The sequence below is a fragment of the Haliotis rufescens genome, unplaced genomic scaffold (assembly GCF_023055435.1).
Source record: "Haliotis rufescens isolate VD_foot unplaced genomic scaffold, xgHalRufe1.0.p SCAF_16, whole genome shotgun sequence".
NCBI lineage: Eukaryota > Metazoa > Mollusca > Gastropoda > Lepetellida > Haliotidae > Haliotis > Haliotis rufescens.
Genome location: NW_025963846.1, coordinates 14,946,332 through 14,965,375, shown reverse-complemented (window position 1 = coordinate 14,965,375; position 19,044 = coordinate 14,946,332). Strand labels below are relative to the sequence as shown.

The following is a 19,044-nucleotide window of genomic DNA, read 5'->3' as shown; positions in this document are numbered from 1 at the left end:
ACAAACGGTCTTCTTCACTCAACCAGAAACATGTACGATGATACAAGTAAAGATGTGACAATATTGTCAATATATTCCCAGCCACGTGCAAGTGATTTCCCTCTAAACACAAACCAACCAATAAAACCTATTGACAGTCAAAAGGCCATAAACATCACAAAAGATAAAACCCATTTTTCTCCCCAAACCAGTTTCCATTGACACTTTCAATCCAATAATCAAGACATATCAATTTTTGTCGGAGGTGCAAAACCACTGGCTGGATTGATAGCTTCCTCTTAAGGTTTGATTAAATCAGGGAAAGAGTCATAAAATAATTCCACTAGAAGATAATGTCTGCCAGGGTCAACCAGCCGATGAAGCGTCTATCGAATCTACATATACCTGGACTTTGCAGATTAATTACAGGTGTTGTAAACCACCTTGCACACCTGCTGGGTCAGGCTGTAAAGTCTTGGTAATTGCATTATCATCCCTGATGTGGATGTTCAATATTCAACCACCTGCAATTCACTGCATTGTGTGGTAATTAACTTCAACATGTCTTCTGACCATGGTTCTGTCAATATAGAGTACATATGTTCATATTCGCCCGGGTCAATATATTTTCAGTAGGTTTATGAGGGAAACAATGGCCGTCTATCATGATCTAATTGAATTACTTTCTGTGTTACCACTGTAGGCTCTGGCAATGTATGCCCTGGGCATTGTGATAACTTGCACTTGTCCAGATCGTTAAGGCATCCAATTGAACAGTCCTGTCTGTCATCTGACAGTAATTGTTTTATTGTTATTACATGTATCATTGGCAATTATGTTCTTTTTTTTCATCTAAAGGTTACACGGATTAGTATATTGCATGCTTATATAATTATCTAAACATCAAAGAAAGTGATTATCATCTTTGAAAAAGTACACACAACTAAATGGTTCATATTAACTTGTGATTCTGTTTCCTTTGTTTTTCCAATTCTAAATATCCTACTCAAAAGAAGTAGAAGACCACCTGATTCTTTCATGTCACAGTTTTACTACAGTTATACTGTCATGCCATTGCGATGATGCCATGTACTTTTGAGTAGTATATACTGAATTGGGAAAAAATTAATGCCAAGAAAAATCAACAATAGTAATATGAAAGAATCGGGTGTAATTTAATGTCCTTTGAGAACATTTAGAATTGGGAAAAAGTTGCACGACAGATTAATTATAGTAATAAGAAAGAATTGGGTGTTCTTTAACTTATTTTGAGTAGCATATATACCCAAAGTCATGGCTTATATTTGAAAACCCACCTAAACATAAATACAATTCTCTATATTATTTCAATATCTGATTAATAATTTTTAAATCAATTGTTCGACAGATAACACGAAAAGTGTTTTATTGATCAGTCTGAGGGCAAATGGAGTCAACCAGGCCCCTCTTATCTTTAGACAAACTTACAATAGATTTTAAGAATGCATCATTGACAATGCACTCAGGAATTCTTGATTGATTTCAGCGCGATTATTGAACAGTACATTTTCAACAGTTGATAGGCGTCACTTCTTCGAATGTGTACCTGGCTACAAGGGTGGTTCTTGCTGAATCATCTGCTACCAAGTGCAGGTCTTTCATTGACTACAGTGTAGAGACAAAACACATTCTCCTCTCTCCTCATTGATTTAACACCGTGTCTGCCCCCAGCTCCGTTTATCGTACTGTTGATGACTTGTCAATAGGTCACACTTTTCAACAGGGGCATGTTTCAGTCAAGTTGTCTGATGTGAGTGTCTTCAATTTGTGAGTATTCATTTCAATGTTTGCTTAGCTTTACATTTCAATTATATGACTTGTAAACTGAACTGGTGTCTAAAGTTTGTTGAACAACTTCAGTAATCTATAATCCCGAAATGCATTGCTGATCCAGACAGCCGTATTTCAGTCTCTCATTCTAGACAGTCACCATAAACCCAGTACTCGGTCATATGCAGTACAATTTTGAGTATTATTCAAACGAAGTTACCATTTTATTATAAATACAAACTAACCAGTTTGTTCAATTCATATACAGACTACAGCTTAACCTAGCCTTACATTGACACCAGCAGCTACCTTATCTAATAATAGCAAACCAGATGCACACTGCTCGGTTGTAGTACAAAAACCTCTCTCCTCCTGGTTACAATGACCTTACTTTCCAACACATAGCTTTTAATATATTGAACAACCGTTTCTAAATAATCAATTCAACTCAAGTTCAACTCACTGCATTTTGAGAAAAAAAATGATCAAAGAAACCCTTAAATCCTCCACACAAAAATGCAAAAAAGCTAGATTCCGATCTCATTCACGTTCCTAAACTCGAGCAGAGTTGGAAACTTCTTGATCATTGACAGAGCAAAAATTAGAGTTTACCAAAGAGTTTTTAGTTGGAGACTGGTGTTTTGTGATTGGTGGAGTATAACATGAATCGTCCAATTACACTGAGAGTGTGTCTGACCTGTTCCAGTTACTCATTATCTATGCTGCCAGCTGGCATCTCGCTCACGAGCCAATCAATGCTAGCACGTCTCTTGCTCTATACTCTCACGTACACTACTCAACTGCACCGCACGAACAACGCTGCACAATTCCACAAGTACACACTACAAACTTTCCAGGGATATTTTCAAACAGGTAAATCTGCAGTCATCTTGCGTTTTGCAAATAGTCCTGTGTAAACATATCTTATCTCAGTGCTGGCTGTTGTTGTAGCATTTATCAGAGATTCGACCCAAAGTTTACAGCAGGATGATAAGGACACATGATGTGTTTGTTTACAGTTTTTAACAATGTCAACACCTTGCTGTGCACATGTTCACAAAACTGCCTACAAACAGGCCAGTTTCTTGTCAACTGCCAAAATCAGGTGAGAAGTGATGTGCCACAATAGTAAAAATTCCTCTGGGGAGGATTCCGAGTGTTCTAATAGTCTGATTAAGGCAGTTAGGGCACTATCAATACCTTCTTTGTGCTCACAAGCATAACACACTGCTACAACTTGGGCTGTTTTTATGAGATGCTGGGTCTACGCTGGATTCTACTTGAACGAACACAGGTGCTGGCAGTGCTATAACCTTCTTTGCTGGACCACTTTAAGGGGACTGTGATTAACTCTGACAAATGTCCCTGTCACATAAGGGGGACTGGGGCTTCTTTCGACCTCAGTTGCAACCATCAGGTTTGTATTGGATGTCTGTCATTCCACTGTTGTTTAGCATGAGACAACCTTGGCTTTGCAAACCGGCAGTATAACATCTTGGTCAGAATGACTTAGATATATATTTGAAGTATTTATGATCTTTTATCCCTGTGTTATGATGTATGACTCAAAGGTATATGGCTCTTGATGTTTATGACTGCATGTTCTATTTCTTGTATAGGATAGCAACAACCTGTTTGAATGTGTACAAAGGTGAGGCAATATGTATAAATGGTTGGTGACACAACACAGTGTTTTTGTAAGCTAAAATTTACTCTTCATTAAAGAATGGACACTTAATGTGTCTATATTTAGGGTCCATGACTAGCGGTGGCATTGATTAGACATTATAGTATTGATATATTGACTCAAAAGTATCAATATATTGATTAATAATAAAATTACTTATGCTGAATGTGCAAAGATAAATATTAACTATGTGGACCTGCAATTAATCAACTTAATGCTAAATATGAAGTAGCCTGAGCCAATAAATATTTAACAATGAATTTTATTTCTCTTTGTCCATCTCACAACTATGGTAAGCTTAGTTAATGTAAATGATTCTGTTGCAGTAAGTTATTTATTTAGAATTGATATTCATGAATTTGTATTGATACAGTATCGATCGATATCGCGATATACGATGACATAACTACTCTTCATGTACATAACTTGTATCTTTCAGTGGAATATTTTGAACGCTGTATTCAGTTCAAAATGAATAAAATTGCAGCAAGAAACAATAAATAATTTTCACTGATACTTCATATGTATCAAATCGATTAGAAGAAGGTACACCTTTGTCACCTAAACCATACCCTTTTAGTATCTGTACAAATAACAGCGTTCGGAGTTATCACAAGTCCAAACGTCTGAGTCCAGTACTATTCAGGGAGGATATGTGACATTTGGATTACCACTTTTACCATTAGATAGATGGCAACTCTGTAGCAGTTCTTATTAGCAGACTAGTGAAAATATACATTTATTTCTAACACTGAATAGATCATATCACGTTATTTTTTTGTATGAATTTCATCCCTTTTTACACTACTGCCATGTCATATTTGTGTTGTAAAAGTACACTCAATTTTTTACATAGTTATTCTGTCATTCATAGCCACATGTTATCTTTTTGTATGGATTTCATCATCCCTTTTTACACTACTGCCATGTCATATTTGTGTTGTATATTACTCAAAAGAAGTTTAAGTACACTCAATTTTTTACATAGTTAATCTGTCATTCATAGCCATATGAACATTTTTTATTGTTCTTTATCTTCTTTTAAGTAGTATATATATCTTACCTACCACAAACTGATAAATTAGTGTTAACTTCATCTCATAACAGCATACTAGGCACATATAGCAGGCATAAATATCTATATCAGCTGATCACATGTTCAAATAATGACAAATAGGAAAACTTTTCAACATTTTCTTATTGCAGTCTTATGGATTGTAAGCTTAACTACTTAACTACGTTGTTTGGGTCCATCCATGTTGGACTAATGCCAGTTTCCCCTCCTCCTTTACGCTCTACGGACCAAACACGTCAACACTTACATATGTCATAGAAAACATACAAAGGAGAAAACATCTATATTCACAGTGTGATTATCCACTGTTACACGAGTGTATCATTATCACAACCTCTATATTATTACATATAGTTCCAGAAAGTTGGAATTCTGTCCCGGCAGTTTAGCACCAGCAGTGGATGAAACAAGTGTGTGAATGTCTACAGTGTGTAGTTACAGCTTCGAGGTAAATGTCAAGAATCTCCTGGAAATATACAGAGCATAAAAAATGTGTGCATGTTCTATGAAGCATCTGAACTGGTTAGGTGAGAACGTTACGCCGACTACATGAAGGTGGTGTCTACGGTGAGAAATAGATCAATGCATGGTCGAGGGAGGGGAAAGTCATCTCCCACTTGTGGAATTATTCAAGCCTCCATGTACACACTGGAAACTGATATATTTAGGAATTCGTCTTTTCTAAAACTGGACCATATTTCATCATTTGTAGCTAGTCCTTCTTTACTGTGTTTACATAGTCTGTCAGTTTTATTCAGTTCCAATTTGAAGATAAATTGAAGCACTGAAAACTGGTTCCGAACTATAGCCAATGAGTCAAAATAAGGACGACCATCATTGGCTTTTTACTTTTCCTCAACACAAATTAGTAGTCCTGGGCTAGCAGACGTGTGAATTTCGAAGGTGGGACTATCACACCAAATCATAGAGAACAGTTAATGACTATGAAATTAAAACACTCGCTGTCCTTAATCAATATCTGTTTGTAAAACAGACATATTTTACCTTAGAAAGTATTATAAATTAAAAACAAGTAATTATCACTTCATAGACTACAATGTACCATGTTTACACGAAATTTTTCCTACAGCACCTGATTATCGAGACAGGTGTATTTCCAATTAGACATGATAGATAGAACAATATAAAAATCAGTAGCTTTGATGAAAACCAAACATATCCCAACAGGAATACTGTTTTAACACTGAAAATAAATCATTGTCATTATGGACAAACTAGAAATCGTTCATGTTATGTATGGACACTAACAGCACTGTTGAATCTGTGAACATTAATCACTCATGCCTGTTGTGGTTGTCATTATATCTAGGATGCTTTTCAGTTTCAAACACTATCACGATTCTGATCATATGAACTGTGAACTGTGGTGAATTCAAATGTACAAGCCATTGTTGTATCATTGATTAAACACATGCGGGTGACCAGTTCAACAGATGATTTAAATAATGCTGGTACTAAAGTATTGATCATGTTCTTTGTACTATTTACAGGTTATACTACTGCGGTCTGATGCCAGTCTCGGAATGTGGATACTAATTACCTAACAACTGTGCAAGAGATATTTAACAGGCACTGGATTATACATCTACACGAGGAATAAGATTTGCTAAACATATTTCTGTGAGCACAGCGTGAAAACCATTGTCATATGGAATATGTGATTTTCATGTGGAAAGTTTGCTGCAATACCCTTGGTGTTCTTAATTGGAAGGAAATGTGAAAGGTATATGAAATTTCAAACGACCAAAATGGCGAAAAGAGTGCACGTGCAGTTAGTCCTAAACGTAACAGGTGGGTAAGATGTCTGCTTCCCCTCCAGCATGAGGCCACAAGGGTTTTTCCTTGCAGGGGCTCTGCTGATGGCTGCCTCGTCTCTCGACATGACACAGAACCACCCCACCAGGACCTCATGCCCGAGCACGTGTACATGCTCCGTTAAAAACTTCCCAAGTTTCAATGGAAGACTACATATGGTTAACTGCAGTAACAGGGATCTTAGACAGTTCCCAGAAGACATACCCCCTGACACGGAAGTTCTGCTATTTCATCACAACAATCTGAGAAACCTGTCTTATATTCCCTACCTGCCGTACCTGAAATGTCTTGATCTGTCCTATAATCACATCCGCTACTTGGATAATCAACGGATTTACGAAAATGTCCATTTGCTGAAAGTTCTGAACCTAAAGGGCAATTCCATACTTAAACTACAACATGGTAGCTTTAGCGGTCTCAAAAATCTTGACGTTCTCGATCTGTCTTATAATGCATTACAAATAATAGAAATCCATGCATTTGGTGGTTTGAATCATCTTCAGAAACTCATAATCAACAACAACAACCTTTATGAACTAAAAAGACTATGGTTACAATCGATGTCATCGGTTACTGAGATACACATGGCCAACAACAAGATCGGAAAACTAGAGCCCAAGGTGTTTGACACGATGCCTCATCTTGTCCACCTAGACTTGTCGGGGAATCAGATCCATGGAATACATTCTACGTCTTTTACAAATGTGCATGGCATTAAGGTCATAGATCTTTCTCGGAACATGCTGACGCACGTGCCTCAGTGTGTCCTTGACATTGGAAGGCTGCAGATTCTGCTGATGGACTCGAACCAGCTCCAGAGGATTGAAACTAATGACTTTACCAACTCCAACATAACGGAAATTTCCTTGAGCTTCCAACTCCAGCTGAGAGTCATTGAAAAAGGTGCTTTTAAGAACCTGCCTCGTTTGCTTAATCTCATGATTCATGACAACCCAAATCTCATCTTCATTCACCAAGAGGCATTTCAAAATGTATCCCAACTGAATTCATTATTTCTCCACAACAATAAACTAATGGCAGTGTCTGTGAATATCAAAGAAAGCTTGCCATCGTTGCAAAACCTCCATCTCTACCACAATCCCCTGCACTGTGACTGCAATGTGTATTGGATCAAGAAAGAACTACAAGAGAGTTTGAATTCCAGTTCCGACACAAGTATGTACATCAAAGAAGCTGACAAGCTTTTGTGTGATTCTCCAACCAGCAAATCTAACATGCCGCTAAAGCAGGTCCCACTTTCCCAGTTACCCCCTGTCTGTCCCCCAACTACGCTTCCACTCTTCACAGACTCGTACAACACCACCGTTGGTGATAATCTCTATCTGGAGTGCCAGGCTATTGGTGTTCCACAACCAAAGATTCATTGGCTTTTGCCTGATGGCACGGTTCTAAACTCCTCCATGACTAATGATCGTGTCATGTTGGTAGAAGACACTGCCATATCTGTTCATGGCGTTCGGACCTCTGACGAAGGGACGTATGCATGTGAGGCCCAGAATGCTGTGTCGTACGACATTAGTTCAACTGCTGTGAACGTGCTACAGAAAGATCTCAAGTTCTATCCAATCAGTATTTCAAATGACTACATAACATTACAATTAAGAGGATCCATAAAAAAGAGTCAACTAGCCAATTTTCAGCTGAAGTATAAAGAGAGCAGTGGTGGTGACAGTGAGGTAGTTCCACTGAGTGCAAGACTGACTACATGTACACTTGGAGGTCTCAAACCTCTAACGACATATGAAATCTGTATTGTGTATGATGCTGAGTTCACTATCCACTGCCGCAATATCACCACCAAACATGAACTGAGTGTCAAGCAAGGCATCACACGCATCACAACACCCAAGATTATAGCAGGTGTGTGCACAGTGCTTGGTGTCACAGTCATCTTGTGCTGCATCTTCACCGTCATGAAAAAGTTAAAGAAACGGAAAGACTACGAGGACCCGGAGCCGGACAAGGGCGACGCCCTGTCTCAGATTCCCCTGGATAATCTGTACCAGCCCCCAAGTACCCCTCTGTGCACCTCCAGAACAGCTCTGCTGCCACATTCCCAGATTTAACAGTGTGAAAGGTGGTACAATAATTTACAAACATGGAAAGTTGCATCAAAATGTGTTATTGCACCTTCTGTATGAAATAGGTAGCCCTGTTCAACAGACTGGAAGTGGTAGAGCAGCTGCTTGTGAAAAGGGTCCTCCGCAACCAATGCTTGCCATAAAAGGCGACTATGCTTGATGTCACTTGGCTGACGCATGTCACTGTATCCCAAATGTGTGGATCGTTGCTCATGATGTCATTCACTGGACTGTCTGGTCCAGGCTTGATTATTTACAGACCACCGTCATATAGCTGGAATATTGCTGATTGCTGCGTTAAACGTTTAACAGACAAACAAACCCAAACTTGTGAAAAGGTAGTATACCTGCTAATAATGACTGGTGGTTTACCACTGATATATGAAAACTGGCATACAATGGTCATATATTAGAATCCAACATCTGAAAAGGTGGTATAACGTCTAATAATGACTGGTGGTTTACCACTGATATATGAAAACTGGCATACAATGGTCATATATAAGAATTCTACATCTGAAAAGGTGGTATAACTTCTAATAATGACTGGTGGTTTACCACTGATATATGAAAACTGGCATACAATGGTCATATATTAGAATCCAACATCTGAAAAGGTGGAAAACTTCTAATGATATGTGGTTTACTGCTAACATATGACAATTGGCATACAGTCATATGTAAGTAACTTAATCTGATAAGTTGGTATACACTCCATTTCATTAAAAGCAAATGATGCAGAAAACAGTTGTGGTCCAGATGGAAGGATAGGGGTGTCAACAAAGCGGAAGTGTTTATTAAGTTCAGTTGTAAGAATGAATAACTCTTTTGCTCTTTGATGTCATTGCTGTGAATCTAATATCATATGTTTATCTGATAAATGAAATATAAAATAATAACTTGGATACTGATACACACACATATTTTGAAACCTTCTCATCAGGACCACATGTGTTTTAAGGCAAAATGTATGAATATTGTAATACAGGAAAAATAGTCATTCTTTCTCAAGTTCTTTGGGTACTTGATTAGAATGCTGCTTATTAAAAGGGCATAGAAATTGCAAGCTCATTTAGAAAAAAATTTTTTAATTGAATTTAGTATTTACATACATGCTACTCAAAAGAAGTCAAAGAACACCTGATTCTTTCATATTCCATAATGGATCTGTCATGACAAGACATATTTACCATAATAATATGAGTGTCTTTAGCATCTTTTGAGTAGTGTTTATGACAGTGTGAAATGTGTTTCAATGTAACGTTCAGTATTCATGATCAGAGGATTCTAAAACCTAAAACGAATACTAGACAAAGCTATTTCCACAAAACGGTTTATTGTCAAATTGATGTTAAATGTCAAATTTATTATAACAACCCAATCAAACTGTTGAACAATACTACTGTTTCATAGTTAAATGTGTATTCGGTCTCATGGTGCATATTTCTATTGTTTTCTGATCTGCTTCAAGCATTCACAAACAATTCCATAGGTTAATTATTTGTCCACTGGCCCAAATATAAACATCTCCGTATTCACGACATTCTTAATTATCCAGTGTACCAGATTTCTATTCTATTACGATACGTATTCTCTGGATTCATTCGCGATCATAGCTTCGTTTCGTTTATCCTGTCAGTAACTATAGTGCAGAATTTTGGTACAGAGATCTGTGTACTTGTCATGATGAATGCTGCACACTGTGGCTGAAGTGATATCAAGCCCCATGTCACCAATATGAAGTCACAAGTCTATAGAAACTGCCATATATCAATGTTTGTTTTTTCCAACAATAACGCGCAACTGAAGTATTTTAATCATATTAACCATCCTATTATTTCAATGACATGCCACTTTTAGTGTCACTTTTTACTTTGCAAATAGGGAATAATACATAATTTGGCATTTTTATTGTACGTTTGTTTCTGCTTTTTAAAATAGTAAACTGTTTTCATAATGCAACCTCCGAATATGATTTTTTTATCTCACATGCTACACCTACCTACCAACCAACATATGTTAAGTTTTGTCAAAGATTCCATTATTTAGAAAAAGAGATAAATTTAAATATTCACATTTAAAGAAAACATATTAACTGTGTTTTTGTTTCTTTTTTCATAGCAACAGATATTTTCTTGATACAAAAGATTATTATCAACATAAATGAAAAATAATAGAATGAAGAATGGACATATTTCATATAACTCAAAATGACTCCAAGATGTGTTCCTTAGATTATTGTTTCGGAAGCAAAAATCGACATTAAGTATATTCTGTCATATACAAGTGTACTTCTTTGAAGCAACATCTCTTCTTTCAGGACAAGAAACGAGAAATAAGTAATGTCAATGAGTAGTCTGTCATACAGACACTGAAACAAATATATCCAATACAGCCCATGCAAGTCTATAACGTTTGGCAAGTCTAGATTACTGCAGTATGTCTCTGGGCTTCTTTTTATTATATTTTGTAAGTATAATTTAACAACTTTTTTTCTGTAAAATGTGTTCATTTCAGAGACTAGACATTAGTCACTGACATTGACATTTAAATACAAAATTTTCCTCATGTCATGTTTTATATAATAAACTTTTATATAAATAACAAATTTGAAATGATTTTAGTAAACATTCTTAATGAATATGTCATGAAATACTGATTTCAGAATCAACGTACAGATGTATATTTCCTGAATCATTTCACAACTGCAGATGCCACATTATTTCCGCATGATCTCAAAACCCTCTATATCAAGCTACCAATGCAACAAAGATTGTAGCAAGGATTGTAAACAGTCCTAAAGTATCAGATGCTTGCTAGAGTATAACGATGTGAAAAGACACTCATTTGTGTCCTATATAATCTGTGTATCATGCCCATCATTTAAACAAGCTGAATCCACTTTGTAGAGGAAATAATAATAGGTTTTATTCAACTGTGTATAATTCATAGAGTGCACCTAGTACACTCAGATACAGTAACAATGTAGCTATTGTGAATATGTACTGCCTGTGCCAATGTAATGATACTATAGCAGACCAATGAAATGATGAAGCAACATTCACTACTGCGTTATTACTCTGGACTCACGAGAGCCATATCCCATTATCAGGCTAGATATCCATTTGGCTTCAGGAACAAAACATGATATTTTGTCACTTTCATGATCCTATTTTGATTTACATTTCTGTGATGATAAAAGCTTTATCTTCACAAGGCTATTCCTAACAAAGTTCATATGTGTTATGGCAGAATAATAATTATGGTATGGAATACAAAACAAAAAGTAGGATTCATGTCAGGCAGGGATACAGCATTTTGAGAAAAGGGTAGGTTAGTCAGTTAATTGGGAATTTAACGGGCGTTTCCAATGTACTGCGAAGAATTTGAAGACATATTTTGCATACTGGAAAGGGTGAACACAGCATTTTGAAGAAGGACAGGGCACTGCTTTTTAGAAAAGGGGTTGCACAGCTTTTTTAAGAAGGGGAGTGCGCTTAAAATACAAACATGCTAGCTCAAAATTCAGAGGGGGTGGGGGGGGGGTGGGGGGGTGGGGGGGGGGGGGGGTGGGGGGAGAAATCTTCATTTGTTAGTGAAAAATTAGTTAGTTATATGTTATTTTGTCACCAAATGCTTTAGTTACAGTTATGATTACTAGGATAGTATGCTTCAAAAAGGGGATGGATGGATGCATTCTTAAATTAGATCTTGTTTCTTAGAAAGTAGCAGTTTTGAGAAAAAGCTAGTTAAAACTATTATTATCATGTCAAAAATCACTTACACGATGGCTGAGAACTGGCTCTGCCAGAAAGTACAACCCCAAACATGCACACAAATACCCAATAAGTCAAGTCAGAGCAGTCTTCCACAAAACGGTCCAAGTTCCAGTTGCTAGGCAGCTAAACAGAGACTAATTACACTGACATAACTTTCAGACTGTGTTGAGGCATGGAGCCTTTATACATCATCACAAAAGTTGTTGTGGTATGCTTTTCTCTGCTTCCTGGGCCCTGTTCATTGAAGACAAGGTATAACACTACCATTGTGGGATACGGATGTTATCACATAGCGGTAACCTATGTCTCAGTAGATTTGTAACATTGATGCTGTACCGATACAAATTTGTGAATATCGATACCAAATTAAGTCCAAAGAAAAGTTTACATTGATTATGATAATCATGGTTAAGATGGACAGTAAGTAAGCAGAAAATTCAATTGCAGGTCTACATCGGTAATTATGTTCATACATACCTAATAATTCATTTTATACCAATATATTATCATACTTTTGAGTTTTCATATCGATACTAAAGTTTCCAATCAACATCCCTACTTTGTGTACATTGCTAAACTGCTTGTGGAACGTGGCCTGGATTAGATTTCAACAAGCTCTGATTTGATTTCCGACTTCACAGTGACAAGTTGTTACAGACACACTTCATTTCAGTCTTGTGTATTATTGCATATTTTCATAAAGCCTGTCATGCGAAGGTCCATTGTATACTTGTAGCATGTACCTGTATATATCTGATTTGTTACAGATGGAATTATATTGTTGTTTATATTGTTTCACGGTGCAAGTTTGTTGTTCATTATCATTATCATTGTTGATTAGCATACATATCGGAATATAATCAAAAGACAATGCTTGACAGCTTCCAGAAAATGTCATCAATATGTAGAAATCATGAATAATTGAAATGAATTATGAGTAGAATCATTCAAATTAGGGCAGTTTTCTTAAGCAGTTTCATTTCATACAGATATTGTCCATATCTAATGTATGTAATTAGACATAAATTATTTAAATGTTATACATGATATGCATAATCAGTGATATTCAGTAATTAGGCCTTCTATTGTTTATTTGTTGGTTTACAAATAAAACTGGTCTAAAAGTCAATAAAGGTAGTAAGAAAATATAAGATATATATATCTATAATTTCAACTTCCAGTTTAGTACTGATGCAAGAGAAAAACAAACAAGTTTTAACATGGCAACATACTGAAAGATATTTCATTGTTTTTTGTTAGAATATAGATTTTTATACCCATTATTCCCCTTACGAATAGCAGTGATAAAATCTATGGGTTTTTTTTTCATTTCACCTAATTGCAAAACAGAGTCGGCCAAAACATTTTTCATCAAGAGTCATATTTCTTCTTCTTCAAATATCAGATTTTGTTTATGTTGGTCAATCTTGTAAACCAGTTAAAAAATATAAGGCCTATGGATTCATTGAAACACCAGCCTGATAAAAGAAATCATGTATAAAAATGTCTTTGCTACCGTACATACACAATGTTCTTCAGCATAATTTGAAACATGAAATACATATATATATGTGATGACAACTTAGACGTGATTATATGTCCTCTTGAGCTTCATTAGAGTGATGCTTGGTACATTTTATGTGGAAGTTGTTATTTGAATGTTTATCAGTGCCATAGATTACAACTATATTTATCCCTATTTTCAACACTGCCAAGTTAAGTTTTGTACCCTTATTTGTACAGTAATTGTTCTTATCGTATAACAAATCAATAGTTTCACAAGGGCCTTGCTCATCCTAAAGATTAGAATAAATATTACATTCTAAGCATGCAGAGAAATTCTATGAAACCATATACTGCATGAAGACATGCCACATAGAAAAAACCCCCAAAAAACAGACATTATCATACTTTTGCCTGATATTTGCTTTTTCACCTTGTGCAAACCCCCAAAATACTTCATTCAATTAAACAGAAAGAAATCACCAGAAAAGTGTTTAGAAACCAGAATTAAAAAAATGTCACATGTAATTATTAACCAGATATTGTAGGCAATGAAAATACCAATATTGGTTATTTAAAAAAAGCAGAATATGGTAATTTACAATTAATATGTACATTTTCAGTAATTTCGACATGCTTTGTAAATGTCATGTGTTCATTTTGCGATTTAGTGATGTTTGGTTGTGCATGGAAAACAACATTATATGGTAGCATAATTGGCTAGCTACCCTCTTGTTATGGTTTTAATGAAATACATAAATCAAAATACTGAATTGTATGAAATCAAATTAATTTTTTTATACTGAATGTGCAATAAAGGATGTGAAGAAATAACCAAGCTTTTTTATTTACAGTGTGTTTGTGTGGTGTGGTGTGGTGTGGTGTGGTGTGGTGTGGTGTGTGTGTGTGGTGTGTGTGTGGGTGGGTGTGTGTGGTGTGGTGTGGTGTGGTGTGGTGTGGTGTGGTGTGGTGTGGTGTGTGTGTGTCTCTAAGCATGATTCCAGCTATATGATGGCTACCTGTAAATAATCATGTTTGGACCAGACAATCCAGTGATCAATATTGTGAGTAACGATCCAAGCCGGGGCACGATGACACTCAAGCTATCAAATCACTGAGCCAGACAACCCAATCCACTTGGTCGCCTCTGACGACCAACAAAGGTTCCTGGAACCTATTCCAACCCGGAATCCACACACGGAACACACATCTGTTACCATGGCGTTATAGTCGGAATATCCAATATCGTGAAGTGTTAAATACATCTGACCCTGACTACGGAACATGATTGTGTCGAAGACAACCATATGTCATGGAACAAGACAGGTGTCTGCGACAAGTGGCATCGGAGAGGGTCACAGGTGTAACTGGGTGGTCCCCAGGTGAATACATGAATATCATACCAACTGTCAACATGTTACCAGACTGCAACTGTGCAGCAACTATGGCAAGGCTTTTTTACTTCCATATTATTCATAAATCATTCAATACAAAAAATCCTGTTCCGATCTACTTTTTTTTAACAATTTTTAGTGTGACCAGAAGTTTAACCGTTCATACATTAAATTCAGGGATAAAAATGTTTTTTTGGGGTAAAATTGAGATTCTGTGGGTGGTGGTTAAATGGGTAAACAATGCAATTTGTATGAGAACTTCATTTTTCAAAATACTGCAGTTTATTTTTTCAAACCTTGAAATTAATTTAGTAGTTTAAAGGGTTAAAATATAGTGGTTGTATTTTTTACAACACCTCATAGTTCATAGCAAACAAAATTAACAGCAAATCCCCAACACAGGTTTGTTTGTTTATTTTTTGTTTAATGCCGCACTCAGCAATAAGCCAGCTATATGACAGTGGTCTGTAAATAATCCAGTCTGGATCAGACAATCCAGTGGTTGACATCATGAGCATCGATCCACACAATTGGGATACAATGACATGTATCAACCAAGTCAGCGAGCCTGACCATCCGATCCCGTTAGTCACCTCTTACGACAAGCATAATCGTCTTTTACGGCAAGCATGGGTTGCTGAAGTCTTTTTCTACCCCAGATCTTCATGGTCCCCAACAACGAACTGTACCTCAAACCTTCATAACGCTGTAACTTGGTAGTCTAGAGACTGAGTTTCCCGGTACCAAGCTGAAAAGCTGACAGATTGCAAGGTACATTCCTGATTGACATGCTTTGCAAACACTTGATAAACACTGTACTTAGCAATATCATAAACAAAGCAATTACAACCCACATTCTGATCTCGGATATTTGCTCATGTCTCTGCCGATCTACGGAATTCCCTGTCAATGGATCTAAAATCTGCTGCTCCATTATTTCAGTTCAAGCATCTCTTGAAAACTCACCTCTCAGGTGTTTTGACCAAAGTCTGTCCATGTTTTTATTTGTTGCTATTTGAGCATAAGTTGTATGGTACAAGCAACATCATCATCATCATCATCATCTTCATCATCATCATCATCATCTTCATCATCATCATCATCATCATCATCTTCATCATCATCATCTTCATCATCATCATCATCATCATCATCTTCATCATCATCATCATCTTCATCATCATCTTCATCATCATCTTCATCATCATCATCATCTTCATCATCATCATCTTCATCATCATCATCATCATCTTCATCATCATCATCTTCATCATCATCATCATCATCATTATCTTCATCATCATCATCATCATCATCATCATTATCCTGATCATCTTTATTATTATAATGTTCCCAACAAGGGTACAATGTATGAAGCCCATTTCTGGTATTCCCTCCCTGATATTGCTTGAATATAGATAGGTAAAAGCGGCATAGAACCACACTCACTCACTCACTCACGATAGCATCAGTGCACACCTAGCAGCTCCATCCTGCCTAAAGAGCATGTCATTTGCATGCGTCTTGAGCACTCCCAGAAAAGTAAATTCCACACACTGTATCTCCTCCCAGTACTTATTCACTGAGCAAGCTTCAAAACCTGGTGTGTAATGAAGGCCCAGTGGCAATTACAGACCCAGCGCTTACCGTATATCGCTGTGTATAAGGCGAGTTTTTCGTACCTAGAATGCGGGGGGTTAAGAAGGGGGGTCGTCTTATACACGGAGTCGAAGATCTCACGTTTTTTTCCAGGTGTGTCACTTTCAGCTTCCACTGGCGATGTCAACCGGCGTTCGATAGCCAGCCCAGCATTTGGCGACATGTGCGACATGTGCTGGAGTTACACACACGACCAGTCATCGTAGAAAAAAACAACGCAAGATAAACATATTTTTATTGCATATATAAGGTTTGTGCGCGCACTTGTAATGTGTTTCATTCCAGGTCACCTTATACACGGAGTTTAGGATTTTGGGTTGATTTCGAAGGCCTGTACAGGGGGGTCGTCTTATATGTGGGGTCGCCTTATACACAGCGATATATGGTAATATGTCATCTATGGTGTTCGATAAGCTGTAGTCACTAATAAATTGACATTCAATAGAATTTGATATTCTTCAAATTATTTCAAGATAGAGAGTGGACATGAACATACTGGAAGTAATATGAAATTGCAACAAAAACACAATGGAGTTTTAACCAAAGACTCTTGCCATGCAGTGCTAAAGACCTTTTCTAAGCTTTTATTTTTTCCACAGAGAGAGACGTAACATAAATCTAACATACCTGGCATACTATTGTGTTGTACACTGCTTCATACCCAGCACTTTTTGGAGGCTGGCACCTATTACACAGCATGTTCTTTTTAGAGGAAATACGGTCATTAAAGATTCCATCCAAAGTATGATCATACAAAGGTGCTACAAGGGGAGTATTACAGGCTGATATCAGTCAAATCTCACATACTAATGTTACAGTCTGTTACAGTCACAGAGACAAAAGGTGTCTTTCTCTGGAAACGGTGACATAGTCTAATCTTGACAGGTGCTTGTGTTTGCATGCTCTTATCAGCAACCAGGCTGCTGCCATCACTGTGCTACTTGCCAAGGCAACATGGATAAAAATCTCAAACACTTTTCTTTAACAAACATGGTAAATGCCACGGGCATAAATTGTGACAAATTGGATGTTTGAAAAAAGGTTATGGATCTGAAGAGACAAACAGCCTGGGAAAATACTGTGAGACTGAAAGCATTCCTCAGACAACAGGAGGCCTGGTAGACAGATTAGCCAAGCAGAGTTACCCCCCTTGTTTAACAACCACTCTATGTACTCAGGTGAGGTGAGGTGAGGTGAAATGGAGTTTAACGTTGCGTCCAAGATTATTGCACTTATATAGCGACGTGCATGCACATGTATGTGTGTGTGTGTGGCTGCTTGTACTAGTCCGGACTGATGCTGATTTATAGTGCTAGCTCACTGAGATACCATGCCGCAGTTTAACATGAATACCCCTCTCAGACACAGTATACTGACTCTGAGCCTACCAGTCCTTGTTTTAGCCCCTTAATGCCGAGCGCCAGACAGGGTAACAACAAGTACCATCTTTAAACGTCTTTTGGTATGACGCGGCTGGGGATCGAACCCCCGACCTTCCGCTCTCCGGGCGGACGCTCTACCACTAGACCACGGAGGCGGTTATGTACTTAGGAGATAAATATGCTGTGTTTGCAATGTAGAGCTAGGTTACCTGTAGATTTAACAGCACTAATTTGAATTTGGAACCGAATTTGCAGCTTCGATATTCAGTATGTGTGGCAAAACATTTAGTGCAGAAAACACAACAGAAATTTATTCCGACTGATCCTGTTCACTATCTACACATCACCCCTGGGGGACATTGTCGGAAGATTCAATCTACAGTTTCATCTTTACTCAGATGACACACAGCTGTACATGGCATTCAAACCTCTCTGCAGAACATCAGTAGGACATCCTTTTGCGACTGTCTCACCAAGAGATCAGATCAGATCAGAGAATGGATGGCCACTCACTACTTAAAACTCAACGACATGACTGAGCCACTTTATTTTATTTTCCAAATCGAGACTGCGCAGCCTGTCATCACCACCATTTAAAATTGGTAATAGTGACAAGAACACAGGCAGCAATCTTGGGGTTATACAGGACTCTGGTTTAAGCCTCAATGATCATGTAGCGGCCATAAAATTTCCGAGTCCCGTGATGGGATTCGAACCACGGACCTTCTGATCCGAGTTCCGACGCCTTGTCCACATGACCAAAGAGGTTAACCCCGTCAGCAAACTGACAAGGTAAGGATGTCATCTGTGGGATGACTCCACGCCCTCCTACAATCACA

The 19,044-nt window shown here is 37.4% G+C and overlaps 2 protein-coding genes across 13 annotated transcripts in view; one reads left to right on the top strand and one right to left on the bottom strand.

Moving 5' to 3' along the window:
- LOC124136550 (leucine-rich repeat neuronal protein 1-like) overlaps nt 1-10,526 on the top strand; it is an 81,586-nt gene extending 71,060 nt beyond the window's left edge. For 2 of the 10 annotated variants that reach the window (XM_046502519.2, XM_046502541.2), the window contains exon 2: nt 6,062-10,526. In XM_046502519.2, the coding sequence (XP_046358475.2) occupies nt 6,392-8,473 (2,082 nt within the window). In that variant the 5' untranslated portion in view covers nt 6,062-6,391 and the 3' untranslated portion in view covers nt 8,474-10,526. The other 8 variants (XM_046502491.2, XM_046502535.2, XM_046502481.2 and 5 more) reach the window with 8 other exon arrangements.
- The window catches only part of LOC124122535 (mitochondrial inner membrane protease subunit 2-like), a 148,963-nt gene that overhangs the window by 120,860 nt on the left and 9,059 nt on the right, over nt 1-19,044 (bottom strand). The gene's annotated exons all lie outside the window — the stretch shown is intronic.